Source organism: Ictalurus furcatus, chromosome 5, assembly GCF_023375685.1.
Source record: "Ictalurus furcatus strain D&B chromosome 5, Billie_1.0, whole genome shotgun sequence".
NCBI classification, from domain to species: Eukaryota; Metazoa; Chordata; class Actinopteri; order Siluriformes; family Ictaluridae; genus Ictalurus; species Ictalurus furcatus.
This window is the reverse complement of record NC_071259.1, coordinates 11,708,326-11,734,493: the sequence shown is the minus strand read 5'-3', so window position 1 is coordinate 11,734,493 and position 26,168 is coordinate 11,708,326. Positions and strand designations below refer to the sequence as shown.

The window sequence follows — 26,168 nt, the reverse complement described above, 5'->3', positions numbered from 1 at the left end:
GCCTGGTGTCACACCTACACCTAATATTATCACATTATTATTACAAACACTTTTATTGTAAATACTATTATACTGTAGGCTATATATTATATTCTGTCATAACAAAATATTTCACTGATAATATAGTCACAGCTATCATTTGGTTATAGTTACAAAAGTCATACAAATTATTATTATTATTATTATTATTAATTTAGCAACTCCTATCTTGTAGGCTTCCTGCACAGTTTTGTATTTCAACACATCCTTTTTATACAACGTAGTGTAAGTAGCTTTAAACATTAAGTTCCAAGTTAAGATGCCTTGTTATTATCAAGTCTTACCTAGTTCTGCAAATCCTGAATCAGGTGCAATAGCAATGGGGAAATGCTATCATGAGACAATCATGAAACTATATGAAATCATGTACACTATATGGCCAAAGGTTTGTAGATGCCCAGCCATTACACTCATATGTGCTTTTTGAACATCCCATTCCATGTTTAGTGCCTCTTTGCTGTTATAATAACCTTCACTCTTCCGGGAAGGCTTTCCACTAGATTTTGGAGCATGGCTGTGGGGATTTGTGCTCACTCATCCATTAGAGCATTAGTGAGACCAGTCAAATTCTTCCACGCCAAACTTGGCAAGCCATGATTCCATGGAGCTCACTTTGTGCAATGGCATTGTCATGCTGGAACATGTTTGGACCTCTTAGTTCCAGTGAAGGAAATTGTAATGCTACAGTATACAAAAACGTCCCATACAATCGTGTTCTTCCAAGTTTATAGCAACAGTTTGGAGAAGGCCCACATACGGTCGTGATGATGAGGTGTTCACATACTTTTGGTCATATAGTGCATATAGAAAATGTTGGACAAAATATTCTGCCTCCAAGTCTTAATATGCAAGAGAATACAGGGTCACTGTACAGAGGACAGTATGAGACATGAGCAATGTACAAAATGTTTTAATACAATCACAAGTAGAGCACAACAGAATACACAGGACAGTACTGAAAAACTTGCAAACTAACTTCACACAAAAGACAGGAACAGTATTTTCTTGTCCCTTCAGTCACCGATCTGATCATCTCATTTCTTTCTCCAGGTATTTTGACATTAAACATCAGTGTTTCAGCCCTTTCATTTGAACATTAAGGGCTCCAGATCTTGGGGTTTCTTAGATGAGTGTAGCCGCCCATGGCTTGTGTCCATGAGCAGTGTCCCTCCCCCTCCCTTTCGGGATTCAGTACCCCAATTTCTGATGCTCCATTTCGCCGGCCAGACTCTGATGTGGCTGCATGTACCCCGGATACCGAACTGACCCCCACACAGTGTGTTCTGCGCAACGTATTGTCTATTGATCCTGTCGGGGATGGGACCCACACACGGGGCAACACCCCAACTCCTAGTGATGACCCTGCACAGTTCTCCAACAGTGTGCTGAAGCTGCACGAAGGTGGAGCTGAAGGGGGAGCAATGCGCAACCAGTCGGAGAGCTTTAGGCTGCAGGCAGGTGGAGGAGGCTTTCTGGAGGGACTGTTTGGTTGCCTGAAGCCGGTGTGGACCATGATTGGCAAAGCATACTCTACTGAAAACAAGCAGACCCAGGAAGGTGAGTAACAAGAACGTTCATAAATGTATGTAATTGCTCATTTCTAGACAATTTAATTGTTAAACTCCCAGGACCTTTTGGCTGGTCAAGACTTACATTGCTCTCTTGAAACTACATACTCTTCCTATTAGTTTTGTTTAAGCTACTGAATTATGTGTCTTAACCTAAATAACTAAATAAGGAACTGAGACTTCAAGGACCTAAATCTTTTGAGTAGGTTTTTTCTCATGGAAAAATCTTGACACTTTTAGAGTTAGAGTTAATCAAGTTACACATTTATACAGTTTCTCAAAGAGCCATCAACAAGTTAATGCAGACTCAGACATTTATTACTATATACAGTACTGTGCAAAAGTCTTAGGCAAGCAATTTTTTTTTTACTACAAACGTTGTTATAGATTTTTATTTTATGACTTCTACATTATCAGGTCAGTTCAGTAAGCATTGTAGATTACCAAACATTAGTTTTCCAGCACAAAATTAAATAACGAAAAATGTTTGTATGTCAGAAAAGAAAGCAGCATATGATGTAAGAGACCACTTTTCAGACAAAAAACATAATGAAGGCTGCTGGGTTTTGCTGAAAAAATAAGAAGCAAGTGCAACAGTCAACCCCTCCAGAAGAACCATGGCTGGCTCTGCAAGATGCTCAATAAAGTTTACAGCTCATTTCCTTATAAAACTGTAGAAAGTGTTCCTGAGACTCTTTTTTTTTTTTTTTTTTTTTTTAAAGCAAAGGGTCATCAAACTAAATAGTGACTTTGTTTCATATGTTACTGTTTATAACTGCACTTTATAGTATTTTTTTTTTAATGTAGAAATATTTAATTTCTTTATTTTTTAAGGCATCTTTGCTCTACAGCATTTCTTTGTATGTACCTAAGACTTTTGCACAGTACTGTACCTAGGAAAGAACATCAAGTCAAAGCAAACGAGAAAGCTTCTTCAGAGTCACATACTGTGTCTGAGCTTCAGACATGGTCTCCATTAGTCATTTTTGGGCAAAGTAAATAAATCAACTTCTGAAATCACTTCCTCAGAGTCCTGGGAGGTGCCTTTTGAGGAGATCTCAGAGCTACAGTGGGTGGGCAGTGGGGCTCAAGGAGCAGTGTTCCTGGGCAAGTTCCATGGCGAAGAGGTGGCTGTGAAGAAAGTGAGAGACATCAAAGAAACCGAGATCAAACACCTTCGTAAGCTCAAGCACCCCAACATCATCACATTCAAGTAAGTAAATACATCCAATTGTGGTTGAAAATGTCATAGAGTTTCTCAGTCATTGTCGTGTGTATTGTTTGTTTCTGTACATTTAAATATATATATATATATATATATATATATATATATATATATATATATATATATATATATATATATATGTATGTATGTATGTATGTATGTATACAGTACATACACTCTATGTCAAGACACAAGGTATGGCACCCTTGACTGAAATGAACCTCTCTCTTTGTAGGATTCTATATGGAACATTAGGATGCTATATGCAATCTTGTTCAATGATTTTTATTAATAGAAGCTGTAAAACATAAACAAATAAAAATAATAAAAAATCAGAATGGATGCTTATATAACATTTACTGTACATTCAAAGAAAATATATGGTATTTTACATTTATAGGTGCCTGTATTTCAGTGATGTTCCTCCTTTCCTTTGGCAACATTTTGGGTTGTACTCTTCAGAATACAGAAATTATTGTGTTAGTTTTAGCTCAATGATGATTTGCTTGAATCTTAGAGCATTATAATTTTGCGGTTTTTGTTTCTCTATCTTAGTCCTGGAGTATGATAGGCTTTTTTTGTGCATTTGGGACATAATTAAATAAATTGATACACAAATTATAGAATTATACACAAAACACTAAAAATGATATATTCTTTTAATACAGTACAGAAGTCTTAGAACATCTGCGAAGTACAGGTGCTTTAAAAAAATTCTCTATCAAATAAATGACAGTAAATCGTTAAAAATCTAATCAAATCAATATTTGACTTTTAAAAATACAACAGTTTTGTCAGGTACACATTTTTTTTTTTTTTGCAATTTTAAAATTTTATAAGGAAATGGACTGGTACTGTAGGTTAAATCTTAAAACCTTTTGTAGACACTGACTGTCACACTTGCTTCTGTTGTAATTCTGCATGGAATTCCAGATGTATTATTTTTGGTCTTACTGAATATCCTCTTTAACAGTAAACCAAATATTCCTATAAGATTAAAAATTGTATTGGAAAAGAATATCTTGTGTCTAAAATTAGGTTTTTATCAAAGAATAAAGCATTGATCAAAGAATATACTGTTTGTCTAAGACTTTGGACCCGTACTGTATAGTGTATCTAGTATACAGAAAACATACTAATAGGTTATTGCACAGTCATACAGTCTTAGTGGACATTAAACAGCAGCCTCTACACAAGATTTTGAGCAACTGCTTTCACTGTCAGTGAATAAATGGTTGTGAAATACTGTGAAATCTGGTCAATGCTTTGCATGTTTTTTATTAGTACGTATGTGTTTGTGCCTGTGTTTTAGGGGTGTGTGCACACAAGCTCCATGTTACTGCATAATCATGGAGTACTGTGCACAGGGGCAGCTGTATGAGGTTTTGAGAGCAGGGAGAAAGATCACACCATCACTGCTCGTTGACTGGGCCATGGGTATCGCAGGCGGCATGAACTACCTTCACCTGCACAAGATCATTCACAGAGACCTCAAATCACCTAAGTAAGTTCTGTATATTGTTGCTTAAGTTATTTATGCCAAACCTCACGGCATTTTCATAGTATGCATATAAAATCCAGACAGTTGTTGGCTGCTGTAAGTGCTCCTTATGCTGTGCATGCTTGGTAGGATGAAGAACATGTAGAAGTACAGTGTATTGTGAAAAATGCAAAGAAAAAATATTATATTTGTTGCAATCTTGAGCTGTGTGGCCCTGTTTTTTGTTTGTTTGTTTGTATTTTTGTTTTTCAAAAGTCAAATTCTTAGTTATTTCAGTGTTTAAGCCTACCTGTATTTGTATTGTATTGTATTGTGTATATACAGTGGGGGGAAACAAGTATTGGATGCGTCAAAAAAATTTTCAGTAAATATATTTCCAATGAGGTTGTTCACATAAAATTTTTGCCAGACATCAGTATTAAATCAAGAACTCTGGAAATATAAAGAATTAACAACATTAAAGTCCATAAATAAAGTTATGTGTAGTAAAGTGGAATGACAGGAAAAAAGTATTGAACATGCCAAGCAAAAGCAGTTCTATAAGGCAAGGTAAGGCAAGGAACAAGTTGAAATCCATAAGTAATTATACCTCCTATCTGTGCAAAAAAATTATATCAGCTGGGTTAGTAAATTGATGGTCTATAAACAGGCTTTTCGTTTGCAAGGTGTCACACAAGAAACATGTCATGATGGTAAAAGCAAAGAACTCTCCCAAGACCTTTGCATCCTTATTGTTGCAAAACATGGTGATGGAAAAGCACTCCAGAAACACTTGGAGGCAGCAGGTGCCATCATCACAGAGAAAACAATAGGCAATGCACTCTACTGCTCACGCTCACCTCGCAAGACTCCATTACTAAAGAAAAGGCATGTCAAAGCTTGTTTAAACTTTGCTACAACTCATTTGGACAAGCCTATTAAATACTGGGAGAGTGTAGTCTGGTCAGACGAGAGCAAAATTTTACTTTTTGGATGTCATGCTACACACCATGTATGGAGAAGAAATGGCACTGCACATCACCCTAAAAACACTATACCAACAGACTTCATATAATTGAAGGAACGATGAACGGACCCTTTACTAGGAGATTCTTGAGAAGAATCTGCTGCCATCCACCAGAATGATGAAGATGAGATGTGGGTGGACCTTGCAGCAGGACAACGATCCAAAACATACAGCAAAAGAAACTCTCAATTGGTTTCAGATAAAAAATAATCAAGGCGTTAGAATGGCCCAGTCAATCACCTGACTTGAATCCAATTGAAAAAGATTTAAAGACAATATGTTTCGAAGAATGGGCCAAAATCACACCTGAATACTGAGGCTGATTAATTTCTTCATACAGGAAGCGTCTTGAAGCTGTCGTTACAAACAAAGACTTCTCCACTAAGTATTAAATAAATTTCAGTTAGCGTGTTCAATACTTTTTTCCTGTGTCATTTCTCTTTATTACACATAACTTTATTTATGGACTTTAATGTTTGGATTTATTTATATGTGTGGATTTCTTGAGTTAATACTAATGTCTGGTGAAAATTTCATGTGAATAGTCTCATTGGAAATATATTTACAAAAAAAGAAAATGTTGACGCGTTCAATACTTATTTCCCCCACTGTATATATAATGTTAATAATTACTTGAGTAAGAGTAATTAAGTATCCAATGAGAAGACTACTCAAGAAGCAAGTTACTAATTACTTCAGATCTGATTAAAAAGAAGGGAAAATCCTGAATCTCTGACTACATGGAGAACTGTAAGTCACACCTCTTCTTGAAAGTCTTTTCTGTTTATATGATATAAAATCTGGTTTCAAGATAAAGCAGCATATCCCAGTCATGTGATGGTACAACACACAACTTGTCATTTTCAACACAATATCTCTCTTTCACATACACATACACATACACACACACCCACACACACACCCACACACACACACACACACACACACACACTGCAAAAAAACAAACATTTTCCCAACAGTTGACTGTCTTTATCTTCACAACATAAAACTTGTCAGCATCTGCATTTAAACAAGACAACAGAGAACAAAAGAGCAGACTATGGAACAGAACAGAAGACAAAGTGTGTGTAGAGAGAGAGAGAGTGAGAGTTTGTGTGTGTTAGTATGTGTGTGTGTGTGTGTATGTGTGTGTGTGTGTGTGTCTGTGTGTGTGTGTCCTTCCTCCACCAACACGTCACCTCTCCCCCCTCTTTGGTCAGACTGAGCCGCTAAAAGAGTGAGCGGTTGTTGCGCCTGCATTCAGACGAATGCAGCGTATCGTGAGATTCGTGACCTCATTATACGTGATATAAACTAATTATTAAAACTACATGTATTCATTAACATTTAACAGTAACGGAGGAATGCTTCCGAATGTAATGAAGTAAAAGAACATTTCTGTGATTAAAAATGAACTTGAGTAAGAGTAAAATATGGCCAGTTAAACCTTCTCTTAAAAGTAAATTTTTTTCAAAAAGTTACTCAAGTATATGTAACGAAGTAAATGTAGTGCGTTACTACCCACCTCTGTGTATATATGATATATGTGATTTTAATGCATGACATGGAGGCAAAGGACCTCCTCTTTGCCTCTGCAGAGTGCATTAAAATCAAGTAATGCACACCTAGCCATGGATTATCCCACTTATACCATGGTCACTTGCCAGCATTGACAAGTTAAAGCTGTCATTGATTTTTGCAGTGAGAGGATTGAAAGGATAGAAATAACAGTTAATTTTCATTAGTTATTTTATATACAGGTTGTTAAATTATGAATTCTGCCCGCTCTAAATCATACACAGAGATAAAGTAGTGCAATAAGATTACATTTATTTAAATGACTTCTAATAAATAGTTTTTAGAGAGAGAGAGAGAGAGAGAGAGTTTGTGCTTGTGTGTGTGCAAATTACCTGTGTCTGTGCCGCATCTATACTAATAATGAAGCTGTGAGTTTAATTACAGTATACTTCCAGCCATTGAGTATTCTGACCATGGTGTGTGTGTATGTGTGTGTGTGTATGTGTATATATATATATAACAATACAAATATTTTGAGTGTGCACATCCATTTCTGACCTGTCTCTGGCAACTGAATGTTACACAATGAAACAAAATATTAACACTTCATTTCAGCGTAAGAAGTAGATAAATGATCATTGTAAAGAGTGTGAATCTGTCAGTGAAAGCAAGTGAAAAGTGGAGGAACTTGGTGGCTGAAACACCAGATTCCTATTTACCAAAATGTCCAGCATGTAACAGAACAGTGTAAAAAATAGTACCCTATCTGTCATATAGTTATTAATACTGTAACATGTAGTGATGTGTAGAAACACTGATTTATAAACTCCAAGTATATTGGGTTGCGCTTTATTATTCATGAAGACAATTACACACACATTTCCTGGTACATGGTTCCTGGTCAATGTCTATGTTTGACAAGGCAGGAGCAATCAAAAATATATTCTACACAAGATTTGCTCACATTCTATCTTCTCTGGTTTCCCTACTGTTAGTATGCTGATTACCCATGATGACCTGGTGAAGATCTCAGATTTTGGCACGTCAAAGGAGTTGCGAGATAAGAGCACAAAAATGTCCTTTGCCGGCACCGTGGCTTGGATGGCACCGGAAGTCATAAGAAATGAACCCGTCTCAGAGAAAGTGGACATATGGTGCGCATTTTTGTCACTTTTCTTTTCCTGAATATGACTGAGTGAGTGTGAGTGAATTAATTAGTGTGATAGTGAATGATGGAGTGGGATGAATGATTCTATATTTCAATAGTCATTGAGCGACTGAGTGAGTAAATTAGTACATTCAGGATATGCATCCGCCCATACCATATGCCCTACTTTTCATCTCTATTTCTTTTCACTGTTTTCACCAGGTCATTTGGGGTGGTTCTCTGGGAGATGCTCACAGGTGAAATCCCCTACAAAGATGTGGACTCTTCAGCTATTATCTGGGGCGTGGGCAACAACAGCCTGCAACTGCCTCTGCCAGAAAGCTGCCCTGATGGTTTTAAGATCCTCTTAAAACAATGCTGGTGAGTGTAATATAAGTAATACAGAACATCCAAGAGTTACGGAAATCTGATTAATGTCCTGTAATCTCCATTGACTGATTCTGGATCCTGTGATTCTCTAAATGAAATGGACTATTAAATTAGCCCCTTTCTCCTTCTTAACAAAAAGGCATGTAGTTTTGTTAATAGCTATATGAATGACTGACACACCTTGTGTAATTGTTACAGAGACCTGAAAGGCAATGTTGGGAGGAATTCAGAGACTGGAATAATGACCAACTCCAAATAAACTAAATTATACAACAGTTAGTTCTGGTCCACTAATTAGATCGGACAAGTAGCATTCCAAGAGTGCTGAAATTTAGTGCTACTAATTAATATACTACATTTACTACGGACCATCAGTCATTCTATGCATTGACATGGCAACATGCAATGCTCCATCCAACTGTGGCTTCTTTGGGAACTATTTTCGTTGACAGGGCAAAAATGACCAAAATATTTGGATTTGGCCTTATCGTGTCTGAAATGTCAGTTACTCGATATTAATTTCTGGTTCATAGAACTGTTGTATAAATGCAATATCACACTTTTGCTTTGCTGTGCTGTGCTGATATTCAGTACAACAGCAGTCTTGCTCATGTGATTAATTTTGCTTAATTATGACAACACAACTTTTCAGTAACCATAGCGATCTCGTCTTTTAAAATGTTATTTTTTAAAAACATCAATTTATGGTCATTTTAAGAATTTTAATTGAATAAAATTTAGAATGCAGTTACTAGAAAAAAATGGAAATATTTAATAAATGGCCTCTACTGTACATTAACTATTCAGCTGGCTATTGCTTGCCAATTGCTGCCTAGTTAACTTTTAGCTTACAGACTATGACAAATTGTAAATCTGATCCATTTTTGAGTGTTACTTGAGAATTTTTTTCCCAAGCAAGACTTTTAATTTACACACATATTAAAAATTTGTTCATCCCTGTTTTAAACAAAAATTTATCTACTTTTTCAACCTAAAAAAAAGTTGTTTTAAAAGGCAGAACAATTAAACAAGTAAAAGGCAGAAAAGTTTTTGGTAAAATGTTGCCAGTGCATCACGAGCATAACCTCACAGAGCCATCAGAGTTCACATAACTTAAAATCTCTAAGCCCTATCTACACACTTGACACAGTTGAACATTGATCCAGCAGCAAGAGTGTAAATAAAATCAAAAATCAAAGTGAAGTCTATGCTAATGGGGATTTGTGTGCAGGAATTGCAAGCCCAGAAATAGGCCATCATTCAGACAGATTCTGCTACACCTGGATATTGCCTCTGCTGATGTGCTATCCACCCCACAGGAGACCTACTTCAAATCACAGGTAACACACCTATGCAGACATAAATATGGCTGTTTCAGTTAGAACAAAAATACTGTGTCAGACATGTTAGATGCAGTATCTTTTCTGCATCGCTGCATCTGCCTTGTTGTATACATGGCTGTGTACATGGGTTTTGTGTGCTTGGTGGGGGTAGGCTGAATGGCGTGAGGAGGTAAAACAACATTTTGAGAAGATAAAGTCTGAGGGAACATGTCTGCACCGACTGGATGAGGAGCTCATTAACCGTCGCCGTGAAGAGCTCAGGTCAGTGCCATGGCAACAACAAACATAGACTTCATTTCAAAAATCCTATTCCATTTTATCACTGCTGTCGAGATATTATGTTTATTGTGGAATCAGGCATGTGATTTTTTTTTTTCTTTTCAGTCATAGGACAGAAAAGAAAAGAAAACACCTAGCTATCTATGACATACTTATGAAAGACTAAAATATTGAATATGCGAACAATATAGAATGCCAAAGTAAAAACTCTAAAACTACATGATAGATTTGGTGGTTGTAGTTGGAATATCAGTATTATTGAATTGGATGGGTGGCACAGTGAGCTCGGGTTACTGTCTGTATGGAGTTTCACAGGTTCTCCTCATGTCCATGAGAGCTTCCTCTGGGTTCTCCTGTTTCTAAGTGGGCCACGACTGTATTCCTGAGAAATACCTTGTATGAGGGGTTCATTTCCAATCCTCCATTTTTGGAAATAAATAGAACTGTAAGCTATTATTTTTGAACAAATGCTCAACTGAAACATTGTGGAAAACTTCAAAACAGAATTTCAAACGTGTTTCAAACAGGCATGCCCTTGACATCAGAGAGCATTATGAGAGGAAGCTGGAAAGAGCCAACAACCTTTACATGGAACTGAGTGCTGTCATGCTACAGCTAGAGCTGAAAGAAAAAGAACTGCTTAGGTAAAAGAAAACACACACACACACACACGCAATATTTATTTACGGATCCTATATTAAGTATAGAGTTGACTTCATGTAATATACATAATATGGAACATTAATTAGGTCATTTTGGATATGTATGGTATATAGTTAAAATGACAAATCCCTTATTTTATTCAGTTCCCTTTCAAATTACTTAACAAATGAATTACTATATCTCCAGCACTATCTTCTGTGAGTACACACAAACAAAATGAAAATAAACACATTTCGTAATGTTTGGTGTACTGCCTGATGTCTCATAATACAAATTGATCATATACCACAGTACCATAATGTTATGTAAAAAAGTACCAAATGTAGTACTTTTCTAACTCAAATGATTGCATGCATGATGGTTTCTGAGAAACAGTAATAATAATTTAATGGTAGCTGAGAAAATACTTCTGTTAAGTAACAGTAATAAATATCCTGGTATGGTTCAAACATATGGTTCAAGAATTTTCTCCCAATAAATAAAAAAAAACACAATTGTGTTTACAGAAGGGAGCAGTGCCTGGATAAGAAATATCCTGGGCTGTTCAAACACCATTCTTCAAACACAGTGGACAAACTCATTAAGAAGAGGAATGTACCCCAAAAGCTTCCTTCGCATGGCAAGAGGTGAGTGTTGCTGTAAGTAGAGGGTTGTCTTTGCTTTTCTGAGACATGTTGTGCCTTACGTGTCTTTGAGTTTTGTATATTTGATGACAATTGAAGTTTCCAATTTGAACAGTTTGACCCACCTTGAGTGGCACAATACAAACAATAGAGTGCTGTAAAAATAAGTCCTAAAACCCAGAAATGAGTTAGCATTTTTACACTTACGGATCCAGTGTCCCGAAGTCAGAGGGGTTTTTAAAATGGGTTTATGGTTAATTGCCTGAAATAAGGTCTGTGTCTAACACAAGCTCAAGGTATTTTCACATTTTATTCTACGACATAAAATACATCAGTAATACCCCACTCGTGATTTTGTTAAGCTTTCACATGTCTTGAAAAAGGTGGTTGCTAACAAGTGGATAAATAGGACTACAGAGGTTGTCGGGGATATTAAGCGTCATCACGCCAAACAGGAAAACTCCTCTACTACAGCCTTGTTGTGTTTATACTCACGCTCTTGCAAATTTTCCAACTCAAACTTTCCAACTTGTAAATTTATTTATAGTCAAATAAATTGCTATATTTAACTATAAATAATAATACATTTATAGTATTTTCCAGTAGCATTTTTTTCTGCTATAAAGCATAGCGGCGGTGATGCTGAACTCATGCGACTGTAGTGTAGTTCGTTTATAACCTAACTTTAGCTTTTTACTTCTGGTGATTGTGTTTAGGCTTCAAAATTCATAAAAGTTGTTTTATCTTGATGAACAAAATGTGTATCATAAACCTTTGTTGGTCACAGAGTTTATTTTCTGCAATAATCCAAAAGCCAATGGAAAAATCCTATTGGCTTCTTGTTGAGGGAACCAGGGCCTACAATTTATGGTGCTATGTATTCCTGTGCATGCATTGATAAATGGCACACATTAATTACAAAAAAGATTTCATGGCTGAATTGCATGTATTGATGTTCACAAAAACTCCATAAAATCAGTGTAACAAAACATGTAACAAAAGTAGTGTAACAGCACCTGACAAGGCCAAAATCTGAAATTAGGTGTGAATTAAGTGAGAGGAAAAAGAAAATGGAGCAAAAAGATCTACACTGTACCCAGGTGATCATGGGCACAAGCACATCACACAGGGAAGCTGTTGTGTTTGACTGTTTTAAGTGCTCTTTGGCCTCTCATGCACCAATGCAGCCCCATTAAATGCTGGGATAAGCAAGAGGGAAACCTGATGTACAGTATTTAGGAAGAAGCCTGATAATGGCACACAGCACATTAGGGGGTATACAGCTGACTGTAGGCTGAGACAAACCAGATCGGTCACTTATCGCGTTTGGAAACATGCCAATACTCAAAATCTAAGCACTGACACAGCACAGGAATGGCACAGGATTGTTTTGTCGGTTGAAATAGTGCTGGGTCATAAGTGTTGCACAGCATGAAAAGAAGATGTTGAGGTAAATGGAACCAATTTATAAGCCAGCCCTCTGAAAAAAATCTTGTCTCTAAATTTTAGTCTTATTTGTCCTATTATGAAATGACGAGTTTCACAAAATGTTTGTAGTTATGTGCACAACTGAAATAAATAAGCAAGTTTAAACTTGACAGCATAAACCATATATACAAATGCAGAAACCTTACACAAACTCTTGAGCTCTCATAACAAACGTTTTTTACAGACTGACAGGATTTTTACGAAAGGCAAATTTTGTAAACACTCTTCCAGAATATTTATGAATAAATATTTTCATATCCTGCTTCATAAAATGATTTTTTTTTTTTCCAACATGAAACTTTATTTCATTGCCTCAATTTCTTAGTGAACAAGAAAATATTCTTTGGGACATTTTGATCTATGAGCAAAATTAGTGACTGACCTTAGTAATATTTGGTTCAATTCAACTTTATTTGTATAGCACTTTAAAATTAGACATGGTCACAAAGCAGCTTTACAGAAATCCTGTCAAAACAGCTAAGTCATGGGAACAGGCAGTCGGGAGTGGTTGATCAGTTATGAAGCTTGTGGAAATAAGAAAGGCCACATTCATTAATATATTGTAACCTATTGGAACATATTGTACATTGTCTGCTAACGTGCACATTTACTGGGTCCATTCATTCATCTTTAGTAAATGCTTCTCTGAATTATGATTGGTTTAGTTTAAATTGGGAATTGTTTTATACTTTGAGAAACAGAGCCAAAAATATATAACAGGTGAGTACATGTAGTTGTTCTTTGTCCCTGGATTATGGAGTGGGCAGGAGAGGTCAAACTGTCTGCAGGAGTGAGATTTAAAAAGTTCCACACACACCCACACACATCAGATAAAATCAGTACTTTGTGCCTAACCCTCAAAATTTTTGGACTTGCATAATGTAATTAATTTGTGTAAAAAAAATTGTGTAAACGTCTCTTCATGTTTCTATAAACAGACCTGACCTCCTAAGATCAGAGGTCATTCTCCCTAAAATGGACCCTGGTGTGGTGCAAGTGACAGTTCCTTCTTGTGCCAACCGGACGTCCACTTCACCAAGTCGTGCCCGGAGGGTTAAAACACGACATCGCAGGGGGGGCCGAGGCAGCAGTGGTGATCTCTCGGGGCCCAAACACTCCACTGGTACCTCCACCAGAGAGAGAGAAACGCCCACATTGGGCACTGCAGCACCCAGTGGCACTCCAGAAACTGATCAGACAGCGAGTACTGCTTCAAGAGGAAGCCAGCTGGAAGCTCCTCCACTAAAACTGTCGTCCTCTAGCCCAGACCTGCTTTGCTCCACCCATGGAGCTGAAGGCGGAGCCAGTGGTGGGGCTGGCAGTCTGAGTGTGTGTGAAGGGCTTGTTAGCGGAGTCCGAGGTGTGGCAGAAGCCACTGTGGGATTGGATGAAACTCCTCCACGAAGCGACACAGCAAGCGAGGACGCAGCTTCACTCCCATTCTCAAGCAGTCCTGATTCACCCTGCTGCGCAAGAGGTGTGGCTGTGGGACGGGGACACACTCTGGGGGAGGAAAGGGAGGAAGGAGCCGGGGCAGTACGATTGCCGAGGGGAGCCAGTGGTAGTCATTTGACTCCATCAGCTATACTTTACAGAGCAGCTATCACACGCAAGCAGGTCTGTCATTCCCTCTCACTCTTTCTCACACATGTGTAAGTATCTGGTAATATTACTAATCAGCTGAAATGCAATGAAGTATACAATGCCCTCCACTAATATTGGCACCCTTGGTAAATATGAGCAAATAAGTCTATGAAAAACTTATTTTAATCTTTTGATCTTTTGTTTTTTTAAGAATCACAAAAATACTCTGCTCTTATGGATGTCAAACAATTGCAAACACAACACAGGTTTATAAAAAAAAAAGGTTAAATATAGATGTGCAACAGTTATTGGCACCCCTATGAATTCATATGAGAAAAATATATTTGAAGTATTCCCATTGATATTTTAATTTTTTTAGTACACCTGGGTGACTAGGAACAGGAAATTGTTTAACCACGAGTTCCTGTTTCACAAGGGGTATAAATATGAGGTAACGCATAAGCCAAATTCCCTTAGTCATTCATAATAATGGGTAAGACCAAGGAATATAGCTGTGATATGCGACAAAAGGTTGTTGAGCTTCACAAAATGGGAAGTGGCTATAAGAAAAAAGCACAAGCATTGAAAATGCCCATTTCCACTATCAGGGCAATAATGAAGAAGTTCCAGTCAACTGGAAATGTTATGAATCAACCTGCAATTGGACGTGTGTCTATATTGTCCCAATGCACTGTGAAGAGGACGGTTCGAGTGGCCAAAGGGAGGTAGTACAAAGTATTACTAAAAGGGTGCCTATAATTGTTGCAGACATATATTTAACAAAGATCTTTTTGTTCTTTTTTTGTATTTTTGTGAATTTTTTTAACAAAATATCAAAAGGGTAAACAAAAAAGACACACAGCCTTTTTTTGCTCATATTTACCAAGGGTGCCAATAATAGTGGAGGGCACTGTATGTAAATCTGTGTACGTTGTGTCACACAGCGTCGTGGTGTGTCTTCAGAGGAAGAGGAGGGAGAAGTAGATAGTGAAGTGGAACTACCAAGGAGACGGTAAGTGAAAGTATATTTATGGATTTGTAGGTGAAAACACTAGATATTATAAGGGAGATAAATTTGTGATAAAAAAAAGACCTAAGAAAGCTAGGTGGGCAGTTTTAAAGAATATAGAATGTAAAACGTAAAACGTAAAACATCCTTGTAAAGGATCACTGTTTCTCACCTTGTTACTCTGAAGCTAAAATGGCTTTAACATAATTTGATTATGTGATCGCTGTAATGCAGATTTTTCTTTAAATGTAATTATTTTCATATTCACTGAAGAAATTGAGCAAAGCACATAAAGGTTCATGTTGTTATCAGTACAAAGATAAATAGATTTTAGGGATGCACTGAATGTTCGTCAAGACAGGCAAAGGGTCGGGCGATCGGCAAACAGGCATAAACGGGGAAAAGCAGGAATCAAAGTCACGGTCACAGATAACAGGGTCAAAACACAAAACAAGAAACATGAACTAGTACTGTGGACTGGGAGCGGAAAAACCAGTGCGGACTAAATGAAGTAATCTATAGTTTAAACTAACTAAACCTATCAAGGAACATAACATTAACAACGTATCTAACTATACTATATCTACTATAATACTCCCCAAGGTGTACAGGGACGCGAGTGGCATATATCCCCAATATAATCAGCCGTATATAACCGAATAGAACCATTTTTTGCACTCTTGTCAATGCACTTTTTAATGCACGTTTTGTTATAGGCTACAGAGTGTTCCATTCTTTCAGCAGTCAGTTATAGGCATAACATAGGCTATTTCAGGGGGGCTCAAAGATGGCCACATAAAAATATTTTTATTTTACTCATTTATTTATTTAAAGTTGTGCCTTGTTGGTAGCCTATGCCTGCTGGAATGAAAAAAAATGTTCAGTGTTAAATAAATATTTTGAAATTGTAGTTTTTGTAATTGCTTTTTTCTTTGAAAAGCAAGACAAAATAGTAAAAAGCACATTTTGACTATTTAATTTATGCAGTGGTGAAAAAAATGGCAAAATAAATGGAAAAAACGCGAAAAAACGTGTTCGGTTGTCACGTATCGTGACGTAACGGAGATATGACGGATGCAAGTGCAGTATGAACAGTTTTATTTAAGAGAGGCACAGACAGGTAAATCCAAAGGGGAGGAGACATAACAGAAACATAAACAAATGCACATGTCGAAATGTCACGATTGTCAACAAGGGAAAAGCAGGTGCTCGCGCACCTGCTCGTGCACGCGCGCTCACATGCTCCACAGCGCGCTGCTTAAAGGGGAACTCGTGACATCGGTATTCGGCCTCCGGCCAAGTTTTTCATTATATTCGGTTTCGGCTTCGGCCAAGAATTTTCATTTCGGTGCATCCCTAAAAGTTTTGCTTATTGAGTAGAAAATGGGAATTACTGTATGTAATGTTTATTTCATACAATCATTCCAGTAATTATGCCAATAATTCTGGTGGAATCTGTACAAATTTACATTATGTGGGTTCTCTTGTGTAAGGAACACATTTAATCCAGAGTAAAAGTACTATATTATCTTAACATTCTGATGTCAGATTTTTTAATGAGCAGGTTACTGATATGTCTGCCTTAATTTTCAGACGGCCAACTAGTATATCCAAGTGCCAGTCTGTATCCACCTTCAGCTCAGAGAATTTGTCTGTCTCTGATGGAGAGGAAGGCCATACCACTGACCACTCTCACAGCGGCACACCAGATGTGGTCAGCACCAATACCGATGAGCGGCTGGACGATCGAAGTGATGACCTCATCTCACAGGGCTCTGAGATCCCTGCTGACATCACAGACCCTGCAATCTCAGAGAGGGAGGCTGCTGCTCTTGAACAGGAGAGAGCAAATTTTGATCTGGAACAAAACATTTTGGAGGTAAAAATTCTAGTTCCACACACAAAGTATGAATGATCTCAAGATGAAGTACATGTAATTATGACTTCTTCATGATGTGATCATCATTAGTTTTAAATTTCAGGAAAACCCTTTTAGAAAGTAACTCATGAGTCACTTAATCTGTTACACTACAAGGGTTTCATGTCCCTTGATGCCTAAAATGCCTAAAATGCAGCACGTGTGTCACGTAATGTAGGCGCAGGACAGAAGCAAGTGCAGGTATGGCAGTTTAATCAAACAACAAGAAGTACAAAGGTTCAGGCAGAAAACTGGAAACAGGCTGGAGTGCACGTTGCAAAAACATTTCCAGCAACTCCATTTCTGTGTTGATTTGGAAGTGTTAGAGTTTTATCTTGTGCTAAGTTCCCTTTTACAATAAGTCTTAACCTGCTGACAGACGAAACCAAGTTTTGTGTTAAATTATCCTGGAATTTGGCAGAATTCATGAAGCCATCGACCTTCACATGAAGCCATGTATGCAGAAGATCACCAAACCGTCAATTATCCACCGCCATATTTCACAGTGGAAATCAGATGCTTTGTCCTTGTATGCAGTCCTCAGTATCTTTAAACATGCTAATGGTGTTCACGGCAAAAACATCTGAGCATGGTCGCATCTGGCCATAGCACACGATTCCATTTGTAGTTCTAATAATGCTTGCCAAAGCTGCAGCTTTACCTAGTTAGAAATGCTAACCACACACACACACACACACACACACACACACACACACACATATATATATATATATATATATATATATATATATATATATATATATATATATATATATATATATATATATATATATATACTAATAATAATTTGTATATGAAAGATGTCAATAAACTTTGTTTACTGTAAATGCAAAATTAAACATACCTGAAGTGGTAAGAAATGAAAAATATAAACCTCAGGAAACCATTAATTCATGAATTAATTTGACTGCAATATGCAAATTTTAATACTAATTATTTTGTAGTATGAACAAACACGAGGCCACATGTTAATTCATTCTGATGTCTGAGCTACAGTACTCTCAAACAATCAGAAGCAGACCACATTAATATTATAACGAATGCTGACTTTCCTGCAGTATAATAAACTGTCCTGCAAAAACTGACAGATATGGAAACTGACATGATTATTAAGGTATAGTATAATATAATATTTGTAACATTTGTAACATGCCATGATTAAACAACGTAAACAAACCATAATTCTATTGGTTACTAGTTACACATTATAGTACAGACCTTCTTTTGTTTTCTTAGCCTTAAACATTACTGTTAATGAAAAATGACAGCAAACAGTAGAAATGACAAGAAATACATAATGCAAATGGTTTTAAATCATCTCTGTGTCTCCCCCAGACCCGGGCGTTGTGTGAAGATTCGGATTGTGACAGTGCCGAGCTAGACCAGTCGGGGAGTGGAGAACCAAGTCGCCCCCCAAGTGCAGGAGGCTGGGGTCAGGGTCCTCAGAACTAACAAACATGTGCATACACAAACACCCAGCCCTGTGCATTTGTACATATTGTATATATGTTCACCACAACACGTACCAGCACACTTCCTTATTTGTAGTCTCACTGAAACACCTGATATTAAAGACATACACTTTTACACAAACACCATGAAATTGCCTATCTTTGGGCCTGTAACAAACTGGTGATGCAGAATCAATTGATTAATGGAGAAAAAAAAGCAAATATTAGTCACTTTAAGAACATACTTTCACAAGCTGGTCATGATGTCACTGAGATTCCAAAGATCAGGGCCCCATTCTTTGTACATGGCTCTCATATCAATATAATTTGAAATAATTCCCTGAATAATTTGAATTTGGTTACTCAAAGCAAGTTCAAGGTTACAGGTGTTCCTATCTTTTACTAATCAGCTCCAACACATACTCATAAAGCTTGAAATATATTACAGTCTTACCTGTAGTGTACTTACATATACCTATTATACTTGAACTCATTTATGTCTTCAACAAAAAATAGGGCTACACACTTTTCCATAGATAACGATTATGAAAGGTGCTGATTCTTATTATCTGGAGGCTTTAAAACAACACATACTGTCACCCTCCAGTCTACATCCAATATACATGTCTATTCTTGTCTAAAATAACTACGGCTTCATTTCAACCACCAAGATTCAATAGCGACGTACACGTTAATTCAAACCGCTACTCTGTAGGGTTGGTGTGGGAATTGAAGAGAAATATGATGTCTTATACAGGAGTAGACTTTGGGACTCATTTATCAATCATTAATAAAGTTGTGTGTAAAAGTTTTCGTAGGCCAAGCTGAAAATTCCTGACAGATAAAAGAAAAGGTTCCGTAGGGCGGATTTTCTTTTTCTGTTCATGTGCACTTGTTGATAAATGCCAATCACCCATAAATTGCCAGGCTCGTTGATGGCACAGCTAATTTACATTTAGTGATGTCTACAAAACTCCATGAAAGGCAAAGGTCACAGAGGGCTGAATGACAAAATGATGGCCAAATGTTGAAAGTGCACCTCCTTCCAGTAATGCAGCTCGGCCAATGCAGCGCATTGCCTTCCACAGGCACAGACTCACTGACAGTCTTCCTCTTATCCTAGGGTGCCATTATTTTGTCCTAATTGAGTGACTTGTCTTATTTGTCTTAATTTATGTATAAAATATATTATGTCTTCATATATTTGATTTTCATTAAAAGTTATTAATATAAAAGAAACAAGTTTCACAGATATTTGTGCAAGTGAAATAAATTGGCTATTTAAACTACAGAGCATAGTCTGTTTAAAAAAAACCTCATGCCAGTTGTATGATTTGAAGTATATCAGTCGAGGTTCAGATTAGTGTGCCTCCTTACACATAAATTTACACAAACTCAGGAGTTTTTCGAAACTAACTGTATTTTCACTGACACAACTTTACTAGTATAAATGTACTTTTGAACAATTTGCAACTAAATTGTTTGCATCTAACTTGATAAATGAGGCCCATTGTTTGCTTAAATGAAAACTTTCATCAGAGTGCCTGGCTACTGCACTTCTCTCTTTAATCCATGGATCAGTTGAAGTTATATAACTTAGCTGAAGTTATTCCTAAAAGAAATAATTAACTAGTTTATTTAGCTTTCTAGTTACTAATACACAAATTATTGCGCAAACTCAAAGGTGATAGTAGCATCACTTCACAAATGAACTGTATTCATATGAACACTACAATTTAACACTCTATTCACTGATCTTACATTTTGGCTTTGTTAATTTCACCTTTGCCAGTTCATTAAGAATTTTCCAATCAGAATGTCAGAATATTCAAGAAAGTAAACATACTTGTTTTTTGTGCTATGGAAATTGAATATTCAGATACACTTTACTTAAAATCTAATAATCATGGGGGGGGGGGGGGGATTGGGGGGGGTTGGGGTAACAGCAGCTGTTCCTAATATATTTTTTCCCCCTACTGAAAGCAAATTCACAGCCAAATCTGATGCTTCATCCACCATTTTATCACGTCAAAACATGTAAGTCTTATTTGTAGAAGACATGAACATGGCTAGCTACTTTGTCGACTAGCTGTTTGAATCTCACAGCTCATGTTTTAACATAAATATAGTGGTATAATAAAGTTAAAATGTAGGTAAAGAAGAGATATACAGGTCATTGGTACAGTTTCAGAGCTAGCACTTGTTCCATGAGTTGAGCATGTCTCGCTTTGTCATGCAATCACATGAAAGCAGTATTTAAGGTTTACAGATGGCACTATTTTCCAAAGACACATTTTCTAACTTGCCTTTGTTATTGGCATCTATAGTTATTTGATAGATAAGGGAATTAAGGGACGTGTGAGAAAGTTTCATTTTGAGTCATATTTTGCTTAGGACCCCACAAAAACTAGGATTGGGACTGTTTCCACCACAGGGACAAAGCAAAGCACACTTTAGGGTGCAAGATTTAGGGAACCTTTTTATTTTTTCTTGTTCTAAACATATACTCTTAAATGCATCAGCAGGTATGTGATTTGCAATCTTTACATATTCATATAGCACCAAAGTTTTTGCATTTGTTATTTCTAAAATGGCATTCTCTATCCTGACAGTTTTCTGACTGATACTGAGTGAGACAGCATCAGAGATTTTCACAATTTAAAAATTTCGCCCTTGACTTGTCTTTGTGAACTCACGTAAACGTTTATGTCAAATGTGACTTCAAATTTCTTATATGATCCATGATTATAATAATAAAAAGCATGGCTTATATGAACAATCTATAAAGAATGGGGCCCAGGAAAATGCCACGGAAAATATACAAATATTTAGAACACCTTTTTTAAAAAAATGTTTTTAAATAAAAATAGAAAATTTGGCAGATGAGGATTTGATTTATTAATAACAAGAAGGTATTGATATCTGCCCAACTAACTAATGATAGCTGGAAAACATGGCAAATCTAATACAAGAATGCACAGCATGATGACATTCACCAAACTGGATCTACATTTCACTTAAGTGTCATTTTAGAATCTTTAAGATGGACCTTAGGAGTAACATTGAATTAACATTCAGATATTTTTCATTTTCGTATTGCCTCCTGATCTTAAGATTTTTTTTCTCCTTTAATAGGGACATGCAATATGTACATTACAGATATTCGGAAGATGACACTTTTATTTTCTGTACTTCCTGTAAAAAAAACAAAAACATGCCGTAAAACAAAACAATTTTTTTTTTGGATGTATGAAGATTTTAACTTGATAGTTTTGAGAGGTATAATGAACAAAATGCATGAAGTCTGTTTGTAAGCGATTTAATTTTGAATTCATTGTTTTTATAAATTTAATAGAAAAAGATTTTTTTTTTACCTTGAATGTGTGTAATAGCCTTGTGTTGCTTGTAGGCACTTTATATAATAGAATGTTAATGTCCACTAACTTATCACCTTCTCATGACACTAAAATTAATGTTTAGTGACAGATGGGTTTAGGTCAGGAGCAAAGGATGTAGGTCAAAAAATGCAGAATGTTTGTAGCTTTGTAGAATATCCTTTGAATATCTTTAGAGTCAGCACAACATATGGGGACTGTCATGAGTTTTTCCTTTAGAAATAATTCCACCTCCTGGAGATGTACCTTCCTACAAAGTTCTTCAGGGTCTTCTGAAGATGGAGTGAGAGCAGGGGATTAGGTTTTGGGCTAAAATGTGTAGGAAGGTAGTGCTTTGGGAGTTGGATGATTAACCACTAATTGTTCAAAAACCACCATGCACAGTGTGTTCCATAAAATGCGACTCCCAGGTCAAATCAAGAAAATGTAAACTAAATAAAGAGCAACTGTGATTTTATGATGCCTGTTATCCTGGGTCAAATCAGTCCCAATCCATTTTTGCCTCTTTTTTTTTTAAATGAGAAATTTCTCCTTGTAGTAGTTTTTTCAAACAAGGTGGATCTCTCTTTTCCAAATTGGAGCTACGATCAACAACAAAAAACAAACAAAAAAAGGCATGTTGGTCATTGTCTTATTTATCTATTTGTTTATTCATTTATTTAATCAGTATTTTATTTTTCTATGTCCACATTACATGGGCCTTCCTTTAAAAAAAAAATCTTATTTTCCACAGATTACTGAGATTCTGTGGAAATATCTACATGCCCTGACAAGTACTTGATTTAGACCTGGATAACTTTGGTTAAAAAAAAGAAAATCACTGAGTATAGATAATAACTAGACATCAGGCAAAACTTTATATCTACTTCAGGTGGTACGGGTGCTGAACTTAGGTTTGAAGAGAATCCTTTTTCTCAAGCTTGTTTTAACTCAGTAATCATGTTGACCAATGTACATATATAGCAAAAAATATTTAAGTGACATTATTGATGTAAATGCAGATATATTAATAAATCACTATGGGGCAGTTTTCTGGGCACTGGATAAATGTAGTCTTAAGATTTGTGACTATGGTCTTAAGGTTTTATGACAAGGCTTAATCTCTGCCCCAAAAAAACCCCACCGTTGTATAATGTAAAATTATGTAATAGCTGGCATTATGGGATCCGTTTATGTTACTTTCCAGTATCATTCTGCAATTTTGTATAACTGAACTTGAACACTGACCAAGGATGAAAGCTCATACTGATTACTCAGTGCTAATTTTACTCAGCACTTTACTGTGGAAACATGAGGTAGACATATGGTGCTTGGAAAATAAAAAATAAACATTTTGTTTGACTTCTAGATAACAAATAGCTAAGCCAAAGTGTCTGACTATTTCATAGCTATATGATGTTTTAATTGCTAATCAATAAAATTAAGTTGGTTAAAGATTTTTCATATAAATAACATGACTATTAATAAAATATAAATGACACTATAGCAAAGAAGTATGTGAAATTTTTCAATTGAGAATTTTTCAATTTGTACAAATTATCTACACTGTCTACTATTCTATAGAAAGTGACTGTATGTGCTTTCACCCATGGCTTTGGTTTCTCTAAAGAGACAATCTGAAGACCACACTTTCTTCCTTTTTTTTTTTTCATCTCATTGAATAAAGATGTAAAAGAGCCAAAATCAAGAACAAACCCCTAAACCCTTGTTTAAGGTTCCTGTCTGTAAATATGACACAATATGCAATGTTCTGACATACAACTATCCCAAATCTGCAAAAGAGGTTTTAATAGAGAGCTGGAAGAATCAGAAGAGTCAGAAAATATGGCACTACTTTACAAAAAAGTAGACTGAGGCTACCTACCTCCCCCTTTTTGCTCTTTATATGGCAGGATGTAATGCCCAAATGAGATGCACTTTCTTTTCTCTACCTGATCCATCAGATTGACTTGTTGAAACTCACTGCAATCATGCAGTCATATGTGGAAACGACTGACTCAGTATATGAATGTGCAAAATCCAAGCAGTCTGGTTCTATGTGATTTCCTTTCCTTTACACTTTAAGAAAAGGTTAGATCATTAGATTTGTAAAAACAAATCTAAATGTAGACTCAGCTATCAACATCAGACTCGTTTTCATGAAAAGGCACTGATCCTAAATTTAAAGTCCGTCTGCCTATACGTAGTTTACCTCTGCAGAAAATCCGGCGATTCTGGCAAGTCAGACCTTTAATGACAGGAGACATATTTACATCTTTAGATATATATTTGTTTTTGACTGCTTTGCATTGATGTATTCAATCTATCAGGGGACATTGTGTTTTCTTCCATTTGAAGGATGGCAGTGGACTCTTTTCACTCATCCTTCATGTTTCCAATCCAGTGATTATTTATTTATTTATTTATTTTGATATTGGAGTATATCACGTCACATAGCAGTACTGATATATGTTATATAGAAATGTGGAAGCTCAAGTTAAATGATCTTAGCTCAGTTGTCTAGAACAATATATGTTTTAGGCTTCTACTCTGGGAATGCAAGGTATGTTCACAAAATGAATTATTGGGTTGTTTTGGGTGCGTAATTGTGGGATGTCTTTTGGAGGAGGTGCATTAAAAACTCAAATTATGTCCTCTGACAGAATATAAATGTAACTATTGTTCAAAATATATTTAAATAAATTATGATGGTGATCAAAATAAAAACCTTTACTAGACCATACTAAGTTTTCTTTGCTGTTTATGTTGCCAATATGTGCCTAATACACATTTGGTACCCACTCAAAAGCATTTTTTCCTTGTTTTTCTCATTAAGAGATCACAGAATAACATTCCTTACCACTTTTATGTAATAACTGAAGAGTATGTATGCAACTATAGTTCTGTGACTGACTGGCAGACAACCAAGGCACTTTACTTTATAACTACATAATAGTCATCACAGGGGCTAATAACATACCATAATATATTGTTATTTTATTGATGATGAGAATTACTCAAGGTTCTCATACTGTTCCCACTTGAAAATAAATATTACTCAATTTTTTATAAGGTTTTCCATTTAGGAGAATCACTCAAGGTTTTGATAGTTTACTTTATTATGGGTAAGAATCACTTAAGGTGTTGCTTATTTACTTTATAAGAGGTAGGATTTCTTCAAGCTGTTGATACTGTCTTATTTAAGGATAAGAAACAGTCACTCAAAGTGCTGATATAGGCTTTGTCTTCTCTATTCATGATAAGAATCCCTCAATGTTCTGATATTGATCTCCACTTAAGGTGAGGCTCACTCAAACACACCACATATTCAGTCAATCTGGTGAAGCTAGACAATGACCTGCATGTTGCCACTTCACAAATGTCTGCAAGTGACACTCCATTAAGAGCTGCCCAGGAGGTAGCCAAACGTTCATCAGATAGCATTTAATGAGGTTAATGGCATTTAACCTCGTAACCCATATTCAAGTACTGTAATCACGTTTTTATGTGATTACCCAACACACTAACCTGTCTTTAAAGAATTGAGCCCCTTTATGGTGCACCCCAAAGCATACAGACAGCTTGTCAGTGGCCTTGGCACATTCTTATCTGCAAGGGTAGACAGATTGTTAAGTTTATTAATATACTGCTGCATCAATATCTTTGGCAGGGTTACTGGTTTCAGTTACATTTATGGCATTGGGCTTGCTGCTGCTGACATCCCTGCCAGACACAGAAAGTCTGCATTCCTACACCTTCCACACATTACCCCCGTCAGATCACGAGTCCAAACCTGCTCCAGCATGACAATGCCCCTGTGCACAAATCGAGGTCCATGAGGACATGGTTTGCCAAGGTGGGTGCAACCCAACTGCATATAATTTTAGTACCCGTTTCTCTAGTTGGGATTGCACTTACCACATACCCACCAAAAGTGGTCCAAGGAAAGACAACCAGTGAACCAGCGACAGGAGCAAAGGCTAGCCCAACTGGTCCGATCCCACAGAAGAGCTACTGTAGC

General features: G+C 36.5%; 1 protein-coding gene across 1 annotated transcript; it reads left to right on the top strand.

The window, feature by feature from the left end:
- Positions 1-1,062: 1,062 nt before the first annotated feature.
- map3k12 (mitogen-activated protein kinase kinase kinase 12) lies at positions 1,063-19,956 on the top strand. The gene is made up of 13 exons (XM_053624762.1): positions 1,063-1,596; positions 2,637-2,820; positions 4,145-4,336; positions 7,853-8,011; positions 8,227-8,385; positions 9,626-9,734; positions 9,889-9,998; positions 10,544-10,660; positions 11,186-11,305; positions 13,729-14,407; positions 15,319-15,386; positions 16,977-17,262; positions 18,658-19,956. The coding sequence occupies exons 1-13, from the start codon at positions 1,182-1,184 to the stop codon at positions 18,772-18,774; spliced, it is 2,715 nt and encodes a 904-aa protein (XP_053480737.1). The 5' UTR covers positions 1,063-1,181; the 3' UTR covers positions 18,775-19,956.
- Positions 19,957-26,168: the final 6,212 nt, after the last annotated feature.